This window comes from Camelus ferus, chromosome 27 (genome assembly GCF_009834535.1).
Source record: "Camelus ferus isolate YT-003-E chromosome 27, BCGSAC_Cfer_1.0, whole genome shotgun sequence".
In the NCBI taxonomy this organism is placed as follows: domain Eukaryota; kingdom Metazoa; phylum Chordata; class Mammalia; order Artiodactyla; family Camelidae; genus Camelus; species Camelus ferus.
This window is the reverse complement of record NC_045722.1, coordinates 7,227,607-7,243,335: the sequence shown is the minus strand read 5'-3', so window position 1 is coordinate 7,243,335 and position 15,729 is coordinate 7,227,607. Positions and strand designations below refer to the sequence as shown.

Genomic DNA, 15,729 nt, shown 5'->3' with positions numbered 1-15,729 from the left:
GGGTAGAGGCCAGACATGCCACTAAACCTCCTACGGTGCAGAGGACAGTCCCCCACAGCAAATAACTATTCTGCCCAAAGTGTCAATAGTGCCAGGGTTGACAAACCCTGGTTTAAATATTTAAGAGTTATAAATCAAGCTAGAAAAAACCAGCTATGTTCCATTCTTCTACCTTGATGCCGTCATAATGATCTAGAGGTTAGGTCCAAAGTCTTAGTCTCCTTAGAGTTCTGCTGTACCCCACACGACCCACATACCTTATGAACAAATCGTGACCTTGGGCATTAATATGGGGTTTGTGGTACCTCAGAAGGCTGGGCTGACGACCACCCTTCTGCTGTCAACCTCTTTTTAAGAGGATATTCTTAGGAAATGGTTTAAATGAGCTTTTTGGTAGGCAGTAAAACTGAGTGAACTAGGTAAAAACAACAAACGTGAAAACATACCAACAGAGCATTATTTACCAATGATTCTCACCTAAGAATTAAAGTAAATCCCTCTGTGCCCCAGGTCATTGGTTCAACTGCTTTTCTCTTAAAATATTCATTGTTCAGTCATTTCACTAATTCCAAGCAGCCCTCATCCAGGCCCCCTGCAGGGGTGTTTGGGACCCAGGGCCACTTTCCCCGTGCCCTGTTCTTTCCCTCTACCTGCCAGCGTGCTGTGGTGAGTTTAGGGACCTGTGGGACACCGGGAGGAGATGGGAGACGCATTGGGTGTGGGTCATACCTGGGTCTGATGCCCAGAGGTTGAGCTGGAGAGGCTGAAAGTCACTGGGAGAGGGCCAAGGCTGATACCGTGGGTATGGATGAGGCAACAGAGTGCGGGGACACGGTGGGGGGTGAGCAGGCAGGAGGAAGGGAACAGCTTTTGGCCTCTCAGACCTTCTAGAAATTCTGAATCACTGAGCCGTAAAGGGTTGGCTTTTTACTACAAATATTGAACACTATTTTTAAGCATGAAATAAATGTTTTTATTCTTTTACTAAAACAAAGAAAATTGATATTATCATTTTGTGAAATCAGATAAGATTTACTCCAGAAACTACAATTGGGTCTTTTAAAACCCAGTGACCTGGCATTTGGCTGCAAAGTGTGAAGAACTTGTTTCTTCCTGGGTAAACCCTGGACAGCTCAGCTAGATTCACAGATTCTCAAACATGAGTGCGAGGTCCCACCCCAAGTTTCTCAATCTGTAGGTCTGGGGTTGAGCCCAGGGACTGCATTTCTAACAAGTTTGCAGGTGCTGCTGCTCCTGCGAGTCCTGGACCACACTGAAACGGGAGGCTTCACACACATCAGGGGACTGCCTGTGTTGGAGGCTTGGCCACGGCCTCTTGAGAAATACTTTGGGAAGCATTGTTAAGAGTTTTTTCTTTGTTGTTTGTGCTTTTGTTGCGTTGCAGGCCACAACTGCAAACTTTTGGTGACCATTTATCATAACCACTAAGAGATGAAAGGGTCCTTTTGTGTTTTTAATCTTTGACTAATTTTGTTCTACTGCACTGATCTTTTCTGGAATTCTTTTAGCCTGGAATCTTTGGTTTAGAATATTCACACTGAACTCACAGAATGTGTTCAAAAGTTGTTTGAAGAAAATCACAATGTGATTTTATATTTTTATCTTTTAACAACTGCATGGGTCAGATCAGATGCCTTCAACTGAGAATCAAAGGAAGGAAGGGAAGAAAGTCCCCTCCCCTCCTGGTTCCTTCTGGGCCCCTGCAAGGGCCTGATTCTCCTTCTCTGCGATGGGCCCAAGGTTGTCTGTTGCCTATCTTAGCAGTCTCGTTGATCCTGGTCAAAACGGCAGCGGCAGCCTGATCAATCCATAAGGCCTCTAGAATACGGACTCTAGCAGTCACTGGAAATACTGAGCAGGGAGTATGCTTGCCTCTTGCGGATATTAGAGAATCTAGCACAGAGCCCAGCACATCCCATGTGCTCAGAAGAGTTAGACATCATTACAACCAAAAAGCTTCACAGTGATGCACCCTGGGAGAAGCTGAATTCAAATCTAACACAGAGAGAATGAACACTTCCCAGTGCACTCTGCAAAACCAGCATTACTCTAATACCAAAACCAGAAAAAGACATTTTGAAGAAGAAGACTACAGACTAATATCTTTCATGATCATAGATGCCAAATATTATCAAATTGAATCCAGAAGTATATAAAAGGGGTAATTTTCATGACCAAGTGGAGTTTATCCTAGGAATGCAAGGCTGGTTCAACATCATAAATCAGTCAGATGTCTTTTGCTATATTTTCTTACTGTATTAAGTAAGAAGAACCGATGATCATATTAATGCATGCAAATCTGATGTGGTTAACTTCTCTCCCCTACTCTGGTCCGTGTTCCCAATTGGGAGTGGGCCACAGCCCTTTCCTTTCCCTGGGGCCCAGGGAAGGGTCAGAAGAACTAGAAAATGACTGCCTGATGATCATTCACACCTCACTATATGACCCATTGGGTACATGAGACAGTAGAAGCTTCAATGTCTTAGCCTCTATGCTTTTCGTGCACACAAAGATTAGCTGAACTTATTTTTTCAATAACCTGCAGAAACCCCACACAGCACTTTGCATGATTAAACGTTATGGACTGCACTCACCACATTGAGAAGGTGCTTTGCGGGGCCTGCTTTGTGCTGGGCTCTCTGTAAGTGTTTGGCCCACGTGATTTATGATCCTCAGAGACGCCCCATGAGGCTGGCACCAGAGCTCAGAGAGGTGACAGGGTGTGCTCAGGGGTTCAAGTGGGATGGATTTTTGAGCCAGTTCTGTTTTATGATAAGACCTGTGCTTCCCCCTGCTGCTCTGTTAAATAATGGGCTGGAATATTCTCCATTGACCCACCCTGCATCCTCCTAACCCCATCCCTACTTCCAGAGTGTGGCTCATTACAGCAAAAGTCTCAGCACACACTCCCTCTCACTCCTGCACCATGAGAGAACTTTGCCTCGTGTGTGAGCCCAGCCTCCCCTCTTACTGTGTAAGCGCTCTGGAGGCAGGATCCAGGACTTGAACCTCCCAGGTCTCCCCACTTCAGACCATGGCACAGAGTTCTGTATGTATCACAAGCCAAGTGCAGAGGCCGCCAGCTCCCTCATTAGACTGCATTTCCACACATAGCTTTCCCTTGGATTTGCTTTTAGGCTGACGTGTACAGCCACATTGGAAACCTGATGCTAATTTGGTGATTTCATTTGCTGGCACTCATTACAGAGAAGTCCTTGAGAAGAGAGAGACCTCTCTCCAGGTTAACAGATTCATCAAGGGTGTTGCAGAACCAAAGAGGGGGGTTAATTGTGTGCTTCTCGAATAGGGGGAAGAAAGATCTTTGAGCTAACACATCTGTAGCAGGTTCTGTTTACCCAAGACAGTGAGCGTATGGGCTTGGATGATTTCCCTTTAATAAAAACCATGCCCAGGGACATGTGCTGGGAACCACAGGCGTTGCCCCGTGATGAGAGGCATCCTGCCTGGGTGGCAGATGGTTTATATCTTGATGCCTGCTCTGATTGATTGGCAATGGCTGCCTGGAGTCCTGGGTTGAGAAGGATGATGGGGCTCATTAGGGGAGCATGCTGCCATCAATTCGTCACGTCTGCACGGGCTGGAGAGGAGAGACGGGCGCCTGAACCCATGAGGAGTAACACGCAAAGGGCAGAGGAGTGGAGATGCCTGGTTCTGCCCTTTGCTGGCTGTGTCCTGTCTACCTAGGACTGGCCTCGGGCAAGTCACATGCCTTTCTGGGCTCAGGGAGCGAACCAGGCAAAATGAGCACTTTCCAAGCAGACAGGTCACTTCCTCTCCCTAGAACATTCTTCCCACCTGCTGTCCTTTCCACTTGCTTTCCGACAGCTATCTCCTACTCTTCCTTCGTGTCTTTCCTTGGCTGTCATATCCCTGGCCACCCCAATGCTCCTTGTCATGGTTGGTTTATGTTCTTTGGTTGAATGCTCCCAGGGCCCCTTTGCTGCCCCTTACGTAGCATTCATCACACTTAAATATTTTCTTTTGTGTCCAGGTCTCCCCCAGGACTATAAATGTGCTCTGGGAGGGTCAGGGCCACAGAATACAGTTGCACTGGCTGTGCACTGCACAGTTTCGGGACACCATTCATACAGACTAGGGATCAGCAAATTTTTTCTGTCAAGGGCTAGATAGTAAACATTTTTGACCTTGTGGGCCAGAGGGTCTCTGTCAAAACTAAGTAGTCTTAGACAATCCATAAATAAATGAGTGTGGCTGGGTTCCAGTAAATCTTTACTTATGGACACTAAAATGTGAATTTCATATAATTTTCACATATCATGGAATAGTCTTTTGATTTTTTTCAACCATTTAAAAAATATAAAAATCCTTCTAAGCTTGCAGACTGTATAAGAAACAGAAACTGGGCCAGCATTCTGGATGGCAAGATTCCATGTCATAAAAATCATTTTCACCCAAAATACACTATATGCTTAATATAATCCCAATCACTTTGCAGTGTAGCAAAGTGATTTTAAAGTTCAACTGAAGGAATAAATATGTGTAAATGGATAATAATATTCTGAAAAAAGAACAATGAAAGAAACATTTCCTATATTAATTAAAATATATTATAAAGTTTACAAATATATTTAAAGTAATGAAAACAGCCTGAGACTGTTGCCAGAATAGGCTAATAGATCATCAGTGTAAAATAGAAAGTCCAGAAACAGAAGTAAGCGTGCATGAGAATTTAGTAACAATGAAAGGCAGCCTAGGGAGGAGGGCGTAGCTCAGCGGTAGAGCGTGTGCTTAGCATGCACGAGGTCCTGGGTTCAATCCCCAGTCCCTCAAGTCAGTCAATCAATAAACCTAATTACCTACACCCCCCCCAAAAAAAAAGAATGAAAAAAGAATTTTTAAAACCCACCAAATGCAAAATCAGTGGCAAATAGCTAAGCAAAAATATCCACAGTGTACGTGTTAGAGGATATGCTTAATGTATAGTTATTTAAAATTAATAAAGGAGAAAGTAGTAAACGGGCATGACTTGGCAATTCCCAAAAGAAGAAACTCAGATGGCCAATAGGTAGGGAAAATGTCCAACCAGCCCCACTAACAACGATCTCTTAAAGCCAATGGAATCAAAGTGAGACCATGTTTTCTTGTTAGATGGGTAACGATGGCAGGCTCTGGGTAGTAGGGTTACAGGTGACATCCTCACAGTTTATAGTGCTTTAAACATGGAGGCTTCATCAGCTACATTTTTGTAGTCCCAGTTTATGACGTTCTAATATGCTACTCTACAAGTCTGTGCAGTCGGAATCTAAGAAGGTTCGTCCTGCCGTCGTCTGCTGGAGCTGCCTGGGAATGGGGCCCTGCGTCTTGCTGTGGCGGCTCTCAGGGCTCCCCAGGAGTCCCTGGAAGTCCTCTTACCTCCACCCTCCCCCCACTCAGGGCCCACGTTCCCCCCTCTGTGTGCTCTCACGTGCCCTGGACTGGTCTCTTGAACTTTCTGAAGGGTCTTCACATGTGGAATACTAAAATTCTTAAAATCAGTACAGTACATGTTTATCTACCTAGTAACTAGTTCAGGGACCACAGACAGACAGACAGACAGGAACCAGCCTTGTCAAGGGTCAATCTGCAGCAGACTTGTTGCCTGAAAACTGAAAATGACTTCAGTCATCAGGTGGGGGCCCTAGTCCCCAAATCAGTGTGTCACCACACGTGGAGGGGCCACGTTTCCTGGAACTTCAGGGGGGTGACGGGTAGGACCCACTCAGGAGTGAGGACTCAGAACCCTGCCTCTACTTGGCTGCCTGTTGCTTCTGCCGGTAGACGTTTTCCTTCCCTCCTGCGCGTCCTGTGGCTACGACAGAGTCACAGACTTCGCTTTTCAGCCCGGAGTTGCTGTGTTCTCTCCCCGACCTCTCACTCCATCCCCCCTTTCTCCTTGCGGCCTCTCCCTCTTTTCTCTCTCATGCCCTCTCCCTCCCAACTCAGCCTGTTTTCTCTGCAGAGTGGGGGTGCACAGGGCATTTCAAACCCCCCTGGAGTCACAGAGTCTCGTGCCTCTCAGGCCCGCCGTGTACATGAGACCCCAGGCCCTGCCCCCCAGAGGCCTCCTGGGCTGTGAAGCTTAGGGGCGTCTCTGTGCCCACCCAGTGCCTTCCATGCCCTGCTCTCGTCCTGAGAAAGGGAGACCCCAGGGTGGGGCCCAAACCCCTGGGAGAGGGGACAACAGCCAGTGACACAGCCCCAGGGTGGAAAACACCAGGAGCTCAAACAGCCACTCAAAGAGCTGAGAAGGCACAGAGGGAGGGAGCAGAGAGCACACCGCGCAGATTGTACCCAAGGCAGGGGCCTGTGATGTGGCAGGGAAAGATAGAGAACAGTGCAGGGAGAGAAGAAGGCAGGCTCAGAGCCCTGACTCTGGGGGCCCCTTCTTGCTCTCTGGACTCAGTTTTCCTTTCCGTGAAGGAGGTGCACAACAGAGTCCTTTTGGCTTCCCCTGTCTGGTTCAAGACAAGTCCAGACAGGCTGGGGAGACCCCTGGGTCTCCAAGGAGCAGGAGCTGTGGTGCTGCACAGGAGCAGGGGAGGGACAGCGGGGAGGGAGGGGTGGGGTGGGGGGCACCACGGGAAGGAGCAGAAGCGGCCTCTCTCTTGGGCTGTGCTCTGGGGCCAGCGGCTTGGGGAGCAGAGGGCAGGGAAGGGGGTGCCAGGAGGGGAGCCAAGGCACATGTGGCTGCCCGGGGAGAGCCCAGAGGCCCGATGAGAACGCGTGTTCCCTGGAGCATCTTAGGTGGTGACAAAGCAGGCCCTCCAGAGATCCTGGGATTTCTTTCTTTTCTTTTTTTCACTTTTCTAACTTTTCCCCCAAAAAGGGATGGTGGAAAGCTAGCATTTTCTGAGCATCTGCTATGCATCCGTACTTTCAAGAGTTACCTCATTTCACCTCCACATTTTATACAGAAGAACCCGTGTGCCAGAGACGTTAGACTTCTTGCTTAAGATCACACAGCTCGGGAGGGGCAAGAGGCAGGTTCAAGCCCTGCTCTGTGTGGGTCTCAAGCCCTAGCTCTTCCCACATCATCAGTGGGTTTTCCTCCATGCTCTCCAGAGCCCTGGGTTCCTCCAAGATCCCTCAGGGATATCCCCAGCCGGTGGGGACTTGAGGGGACAAGGGAGGCTGGCAGACAGAAAGTGCCCCTCCACTGCCCGTGCTTGACGGAACGCTCTGCAGTCGCCATCCCAACGTTCTTAGCCATTGCTTCACAAGGGGCCCCACGGGTGTGCTTTGCGCTGGGCCCCGCAAACCACACTGTCCGTCCCGCTGATGGGGCTTTCACGTAAGGTCTCCCCTGAGCCACTGTGGTCCCACGGGCAGTGACAGCCCCTGCCTCTCCCCTGGGGCCCCTCTGCTCTGCTGGACCTGGGGGACGGGGCACCCTGGGGGGCAGGAACTCCTGGCCAGAGCTCACCCTGTGCTTTCTCTTTCAGCGAGACCATCATGTTTTTGCACCAGATCTTTTACCAAGGCCTGAAGGCCCGCATCTCCAGCTGGCCCACCCTAGTCTTGGGTGAGTAGCAGCCCTGGCAGAGGTCCCCAGCTTTTCCTGCTCCCGCCCCCACCAAGAAGTCCCTGGGCGGGGGCCACCCCTCCTGGCCGGTGGCACTTCTGACCTTCCAGAGTGTAACAGAGTGGCCCCTTAGAGACCCATAGAATCCCGCTGAAGGAGCAGAAGAGGAAAGACAAGTTGGCCAAAGCTACATTTCTAGGAGGAAGTGATATATTTTTAGTGTCCTATCTGCTTTTCCCTTTTAAAAATAATATATATGTACCCACTTGAGAAACTTTGAGAATCCAGAAAAGTAGAAAACGTTTAAAAATATCAACCATAGTTCTGCTTCCCAAAGATAACTACTGTAAACACTTGGGTCTGTTGCCTCCCTATTTTTTCCTATGTGTACATCTTGGGGGATTTTTTTTCCCATTTTACATAATTGCAAACATACTGAATATAGAATTTGAATCTCACTGTGGGTTTTTGTTTTTTGTTTTTGTTTTTTTTTGCTTAACATTATTGCATAAGTGTTTTCTCATGCTGAAGGCATGCTTTTTCATGGCCTGTATAATGCTCCAGTGCCCTGTGAACCTGCCACCCTCTATGCAACCATCTCCCTTTGTTGGCTCTTAAAGTTATTTTACCTTTTTACTGTTAGAAGTAATCATCTCTGGAGGGGAGGGTATAGCTCAGTGGTAGAGTGCATGACTAGCATGCATGAGGCCCTTGGTTCAGTCCCAGTACCTCCATTAAAAATAAATTTAGAAAAAAAAGAAAAGAAATAGTCATCTCTGCTTATGAAGTTTTCTCCATATTGGAGAGTGTTTCCCTGAGGCAGGTAGTCAAAAAGTAGAATTAGTGGAACAACAGGTGTGTACGCGTTGTCACATTGCTCTCCAAGCCCTCACTACCGTGAGTGGTGTACGGGAGTGCCGCCTGCATCTCGCCCCTCCACACCAGGTGTCATCTTCCTTCCACTCCAGTCAGCAGGGAAAGGTGAGTGTTGGCATCACCTCCGCTATGGAGTCAAGGGAACAGGCTCCGGGAAGTGAAGGGACAACTGGAGGCAGGCAGAGGCTCTCCTGCCAGCAGGCCAGGAGGCTTCCAGGGGAGTGGGCACTATTTTTGTTTTTCTCAAGTCAAAGACCCCCATTTTCCCCAAGACCACAATAAGAAGCAGCCTTAGAAGGACAAGGTCTACACTTCCTGTGACCACAGAGCTGAAGATGCTGCCCACTGGGCAGCTGAATACCCCGTGTAAGAGCTCCCACTTAGAGTTTGTTACGAGGAAGGCTTGTCTTTCTTTTTTGATGGGGTTTGTAAGCAGGGGTTTCAGTGGTTCGACTCCGTCCCTGCAAGTGTTGGAAGGCAGATTTAGGCTTTCAAGAGCTGGAAGGGCAGGATATTAGATACCCAGGAGGCTGAGACGGACAGACCAGCAGGGGATCCAGCTCCCTGAGCCAGGGGCTGCAGAGCTGGGGCGGTCAGGAAGAACAGGGGCGGATGGACGAAGGAATGGACAAGGTGAAAGGACAGAGACTCAGGAGGGCATGTCATGTGGTGGAAAGCCCTGGAATGGGGGAGGTGGGAAGGCCTGGTTCTGGCCCAGCTACTGACTCACCTTGTGACCTCAGATGGGTCACTGTCACAGATGGGGCACTCTGGGAGAGAGGCCTCCTGGGGAGCCTTCAGGATGACAGCGTGGCAGAGCCAGAGCAGAGGGGAGTCGTCTGCGATGCGGTTACAACAGAGGCCTCAGCCAACCCCATGGAAAGCTCTGGAACTGAGGTGGCCCTTCAGGGATGTCCCAAATCAAGGCAGAGGCTGGCCTTTACACCTCACTTGGACCTGCCATTGGGTCCAGCTTGTGCAAAGCAATTTTCTTCAGCTGAGAGAGTTCCCGGCAGGGGAGGATCCAGCTGAGAGCCACCAGCACTGGTGGCAGCTGGGAACAAGTCTCCTGGGTCCTGAAGGGTTTCCAGGGGGCCATACCACAGCACTCACTACACCTCCTCTCTCTGACCCTCCAATACACAGGTGTCAGACTATAGAGGGCTCCCATCTCCAAAATCTGTGATTCTGATGTGGTCCCGATGTCTGGGGCCACCTGTCTGGCCCAGGGGAGGTAGTGGTGCCAGAGTCGTCTCCAAAGGCAGGGGTTTCTCTGGGCGGGACTTTGATCCTGGCCCTGGCCTCCTGGGTAGTGCTGGGTGAGTCCAGGGCCGACTGGGGCGTCTGTCTCCCTGGGGATGCCCCAGCCCCCGGCTGAGCCCCGCCCTCCTTCCAGCTGACCTGTTCGACATCCTGCTGCCCATGCTCAACATCTACCAGGAGTTCGTGCGCAACCACCAGTACAGCCTGCAGATCCTGGCCCACTGCAAGCAGAACCGCGACTTCGACAAGCTGCTGAAGCACTATGAGGCCAAGCCTGACTGCGAGGAGAGGACGCTGGAGACCTTCCTCACCTACCCCATGTTCCAGGTGGCGCCCAGCCCCGCCTGCCAGGGCACATGCCCAGGGCTGGGGGGCTGCTGGGGGGCTGGGCAGGGAGGGCCGAGGCTGGCGGGGAGGCCAGGCCTGAAGGGATGCCACGGTGACAAAGGCCATGGCCTCTGGGCTGCCTGGAGAATGGGGTTAGGACCAACCCCTGCCCCTGGCTGGTGGAAGGCCAGCTGACATGGGCCGCACGGGAAGGTGAAGGGGCAGCTCCTGGTCCTGAGTCCGCACCCAAGTCCTGCCTCCTGCTGGGGCAGAACCTCAAGCTCTGGGCTCTTGTCCCAGACAAGACCCTGGAAGAGCCTGTCTTTCTCTCCCTGTTTCTGTCTATCCCTCTGACCTTCCCTGCCCCTTCCTCTGTCCCTGTCCCCTGCCCCTCCCCAGATCCCCAGGTACATCCTGACACTTCACGAGCTCCTGGCCCACACCCCTCACGAGCACGTGGAGCGCAACAGCCTGGACTACGCCAAGTCCAAACTGGAGGAGCTGTCCAGGTGAGCCCGGCCGCGGGGCACCCCCTCCCATGGGCAGGCGCGGGCTGACAGTGCCCCCGCCCGGAGTCCGCCAGGCCTGCCATGCGTGGGGTCCAGCCCCCAGCCCTGTGCAGGGCCCTGCCAACCAGCCCAGAGCCCTAAACGGCTTCCCAGGTCCAGCGAGGGGCAACGAGTGAGGCCACGGCTCCCAGCTGGGCAGAAAGAGGACCAGGCTGGACCAGATCAGGGCACAGTTCCCAGAGCAGAGGATTAGGGAGAGGGAGTAATCGGGGTGTGGCTGCAGGCTAACAAAACCACTGTGGGATGTGGACCGCAGTCCTCACGTGCCCCAGGAAGCCAGATCCTGCAGTCTTCTCCAAGGAGAAGATTTGGGGCCCCCGTGAGGCAGCGAGCTCCTCGTCCCTGCGGGATGCCCTGTACCAGTGCAGGCGGGGGTGCAGGTGGCATATGGTGCCAAGGAATTTGGCCTAAGACCCCAATCCCCTTTCCCCCAGGGTCCTGGGTGTGCTGCCTGCTCTAAGCACCTGCACCTGGCCCTGAACCCAGCCCTAGCAGCACAGAGGAGGGTTTTCCCACTGTGTGACAACAGCCCTTTCTTCCCCCTGGCACCCTCCCTGGGGGCCTGTGGAAAGCTCCAGCCACAGCAGGAAGCGTCAGATAACCCACCCCTCCCTGGCTGTGCTGAGAAACACTGCGCCCTCAGGGCTGGCTCTCTCCTGCCTCTGGCCTTGGTCCTGTTTTTCCTCCTGAACTCCTGGGCTCATTGATAACCCAGGTCATCACTTTCGGTTCCCCCAGGAGTCTCAGGCCCTAGAAACCCATGCCTTCCCAGAGCCCCCGAGGCCCTTCAGCTGCATGTACAGCATGCCCCCCCACCCCAGCCTGGGGCTGCCACTTACCCTGAGCAGCTACAGCTGACACATGTCTAATACCAAAACTAGTTTTGCCACTTTGGATTCACCCCCTTCTTTTTTAGCAAATCCAGACATTAGCTAAATCCCCACCCTCATCAAGAGAGATGCTTCTGATTGACTTTGGCTAATTCCAAAAGTGGAGTCTCTATCCACAGCTGCATATACCCCAAAAGGTGCCTCCCTGTCCCATGTTGTTTCTAGAAGGAGGCTAAGGCCTGGGATCCTGAGAAGAGCATTGCTGAGGGGCAGGGAGGAGGGGACCAGGGCCCCTAAGGCAGAGAGACACCATCTCAATGCCCCAGTCTGTTAACCAGAAAAAATTAACAAATTACAGTGTGCCACCTTTTTTACAATAACATTTTTGCAGCCATGATAATGGCAACAAAGATCATCACCCTTTATTCAAGCACCTGTCATGTGCCAGGAGGAGGGTCAGCCCGCGAAATACGTTATTTTCCATCCTCACCCCAACAAACTGCAGATGGGGAAACTAAGGCTGGGAGGGGCTGAGTAGTTTGTCCCACGTCATGCTGATTGCACTAATCTCAGCTCCAGCTCCACCAGTGCCATCGCCCATTGTTGTGGGGCTTAAATTGGATAATGTCTATGCGAGAACTCTGTAAGCCACATACATATTAATCAGCCCTCTTATTGGTCTTAATTATAGAATTTCAGGCATCGGCAAACAAATAGGAGGTTTTGTGCTTTTCTTAGAGTAGGTGGGGTACTTTTCTCAGACCCCCTCCAAAAAAAAAACAAAAACAAAAAAACTACTCACTACAGTCCTAAGACTCCATGGCTTTTAGCAAAGTTGGCAGCTCACGTCTACCTTTTCCCACCAGGGCAATTGTTTAAAAGCAGTTCAGTACTGCCACCTCCTGGTGAGGAGGGGCAGTTGCAGCAGTCAGGAGACCAGAAAGAAGAGTTGTCTGTGTTCTTAAGGGCGAGCTGTGTGCCAGAGCCAATAGAAGTAAGCCGAAGTCAGTCTTTCGCTGAGCCAGCTGGATTGCCAGGTGCTTCAGAAATAAGCCAGTCCAGAGCCTGACGATTAAGGAAACAACCATATAAAGAGTGTTCAGGGGGAAGAAACAGCAAGGACAAATCGCCTTGAGGCAGGAATGAACTTGGTTTGTTCTATGGATGGAAATAAGGCCAGCAATGGGATGAGGGGCAGGGTGGGGAACAAAGGATGCCTCCTGTACACCCATCTTCCTCCCACCTCTGCTATCTCTGATCCACGAGGTTCAGACTTTAACTCAGACAGACCTGCTTCCTAGCGGTTAACCTCTGTTTCCTCCTTGAGCTGTCAGAGGACAAAATGAGACACCCACCCTCCTCCCCATAACGTGCACACCACCCTGCAGGCACTCAGTAGATGCGAGCTGTCTCCCGCTTTACGACAACGGGCTCCACCTGCGAATCCTGGACCCCAGGCTTTCCTCCTAGGTCTAGCCAGAGACCGGCATTCCCTCCTCCCTGGGAGGCGGGGGCAGCCGGTCCCTGATGGTCATTGCTTGTCCCCACAGGATAATGCATGATGAGGTAAGCGAGACAGAGAACATCCGAAAGAACCTGGCCATCGAGCGCATGATCATCGAAGGCTGCGAGATCCTCCTGGACACCAGCCAGACCTTTGTGAGGCAAGGTATGGCCTCCGCACCCTGCCACCCCGCCAGGTGGGCCCAGCAGCGGGAGGCAGGTGGCACTCGGGGACACCACCAGTTGGTTTGGCTGCTGTGTGCCAAAACCTGCCAGCATGACTGCAGAGTATTCCGGGACTGCCGGGGGAAAGCGACAGCTACAGGGAGATGTCGGTATCTATACATATAGATGCAGATATTATTGGTTTTCACAGTTTCCTTCTCCCCAGATGTAAACATAGTTCTCCCCAGATGGCCTGGGTTTGTCTATTGTATGTCATAGTAAACACTGGCATGTCCTTTTGGAGAAAGAGTAGAGAGGGGAAGATGGGGACAGATTCCGACTGGCCCCGTGAATCACAAGCATTTTCAGCGTCCCAGGTGGGCCAGTCCCTCTGTCCTTTGCTCAGCATCCTTTGCCTCTCGGGGGAGGCCATGATCACAGTGGTTCTCATGGGTAGGGTTCCCTCACCCTTGGGCCTCACTGACCTTGGGGACAGTGTTGAGAGGCACAGCCCTGTTGAGAGGGGCCAGAAGAGACTCTCTGCAGCCCTGGGTGTTAGAGCCGTGATGCCTTTAAGGCCGCTTGGTTCAGGCTCCATGTCCCCTGGGAAACTTCAGCTTCTGCTCGTGTGCCCCAGAGGTGACTCCACCACAGGATGGATCTGTCGCCTTCCTTCCATCTAGTCCTAGGATTCTCTGACCAGATGAAAAGCTTGCCAGCACCTCCCGCTGGCCTGTGCAGCTGCCGCTGGCCCCAGCTGCCCTCAACTTGGAGTTTGTTCTGAGCCCCTATGTGTGGTCCCTGTGTCCTTCCCCCAGGCCCACCCGGGGACCTGCTGAGCCCAGAGCCAACCTAATCTGTCTCCCAGCTCCCCCTGAGCTGTGCTGGGCCCAAGCTGGAGGTGGCCCCAAGAATGACCTCCCCTGGGATGGGCAGTGTCCCCACAGACCAGGAGTCTGCTCCATCGCCCTGGGCCGAAGCAGTTCCTCCCAACCTGAGGGGCTGGGCTGGACCTGGCGGCCAGCTCCACATGTGTTTAGCCTCCTGCCACCCCCAACTCCAGTCCAGCCCTGCATTCTCACCAAAGGGTTCCTTTGCTTTCCAAGGCCCTGGCCCTGGCTAGGTCAAAGGGTGCTGCATGGAGTTTTTCTGATCATCCCCCACACAACCCCCACCATCTGGCCCTGAGGAGGGGCTGGAGGGAGCATCCATGGTACGTGTTTGCTACCAAGAACTCTGGTAGCCTTGTCCCACTGCCACGGCCCCTGGCATCGCGTCCCCACATGCATCCTCAAGGCTGGGTCAGAGGCGAAGGGTCTTGCTGGAATATGGGCTCAGGGTCTCTCTCCTCCATCCACAGGATCCCTCATCCAGGTGCCCATGTCCGAAAAGGGCAAGATCACCAGGGGACGCCTGGGGTCTCTGTCCCTAAAGAAAGAGGGCGAGCGACAGTGCTTCCTGTTTTCTAAGCATCTGATCATCTGCACCAGAGGCTCCGGTGGGAAGCTCCACCTGACCAAGGTAAGGGCAGTGGGAGCTGCGGGGCTGGCAGTCCATGGGCTCCCAGCAGGCTCTGCCCTGATCTCGGGGTCCTGACTGCCCCGACCTTGGGCCCAGATGGTGGGCAAGCGTGTCAGAGACATGAGAGTGGTGGCTTGGAATGAGAAGGCCAGTGACTGGTTTTCTACTGGAGATATTACAGGAAGTGGGAAAGTGAGTTTGAAGACCCCCGAAGGCACCCCCACAGCTGGGTGCTGGGCCAGAGGAGCCAAGGGGGCCAGAGGAGCCCTTAAAAGGCCCGTGTGCAGGTGTATGAGGGGCAGCTGGGGAATGGTGGCACGTGGCGGAGGACAGGGCAGCAGCCTGAGCCTCTCTTTTCCAGTCAAAAGGAGCTCAGACCGAGCCCCTCCTGACACCCCCTCAGGCACTCACTCGTCCAGCACAAGAGCCCACACCCCGGACAGAATCTGCTGCCCCCAGCACGGCACATGGCCTGTCTCGCTGCTGTCAGCTCAGGACCCGTCCCACCTCTGTCTCTTACACGTGTGTGACCCTGAAATCTTCCCCGCCCCCGTCTACACCTCACTTCCTCATCTGCAAAACAGGGACGAGGGGCCTCACCCAAGGCGTGCACGGAGGCAGGCAGGTGGCCGTACACCTGCTCCAGGGAGGAGGCCCCCCCGGTCTCGAGCGGCTCTAGTCTCCCCAGCCCTGTGTCCATCCCCGCGGAAGCTCGCTTTGGCAGATTTCAAATCTGAACACTCTGGAGCCTGAAAAGGGCCAGAAGGTGCCCTTAATGAAGCCAGGGCATCAGGGAAATCATCCTTGCAGACCCTGGATGCCTGGCCCTAACCTGCAGAGCTCACAGATCAAGCCCTGGCTCCTGGAATATACTGCTGATGTTAACGTGTCGACAGATTAGTCGGTTGGCTGCACAAGGGGGAATTCATTTACAAACACTGATACTCCAGTTTCCACCAAATCATGTATCAAGGAAAGCCGTCATTATTTATTAGCTCTGGAGGTTCTGCTGGGAAGATCTCTGTCCAGGCTAGGGGGACAGATCCCCCCAGCAGGTGGGGGGTCAGTAGGGGCAGGTTGAACTGGAGACTTTAAGGTCGCTTCCTGGTCT

At 52.5% G+C, this 15,729-nt stretch overlaps 1 protein-coding gene across 1 annotated transcript in view; it reads left to right on the top strand.

Moving 5' to 3' along the window:
- Window positions 1–15,729, top strand: part of RASGRF1 (Ras protein specific guanine nucleotide releasing factor 1) — a 95,884-nt gene that overhangs the window by 37,120 nt on the left and 43,035 nt on the right. Inside the window, exons 6-10 of the mRNA XM_032469326.1 lie at window positions 7,485–7,564; window positions 9,837–10,030; window positions 10,430–10,539; window positions 12,980–13,098; window positions 14,458–14,618. Coding sequence (XP_032325217.1) covers window positions 7,485–7,564; window positions 9,837–10,030; window positions 10,430–10,539; window positions 12,980–13,098; window positions 14,458–14,618 — 664 coding nt within the window. The remainder of the gene's footprint in view (window positions 1–7,484; window positions 7,565–9,836; window positions 10,031–10,429; window positions 10,540–12,979; window positions 13,099–14,457; window positions 14,619–15,729) is intronic.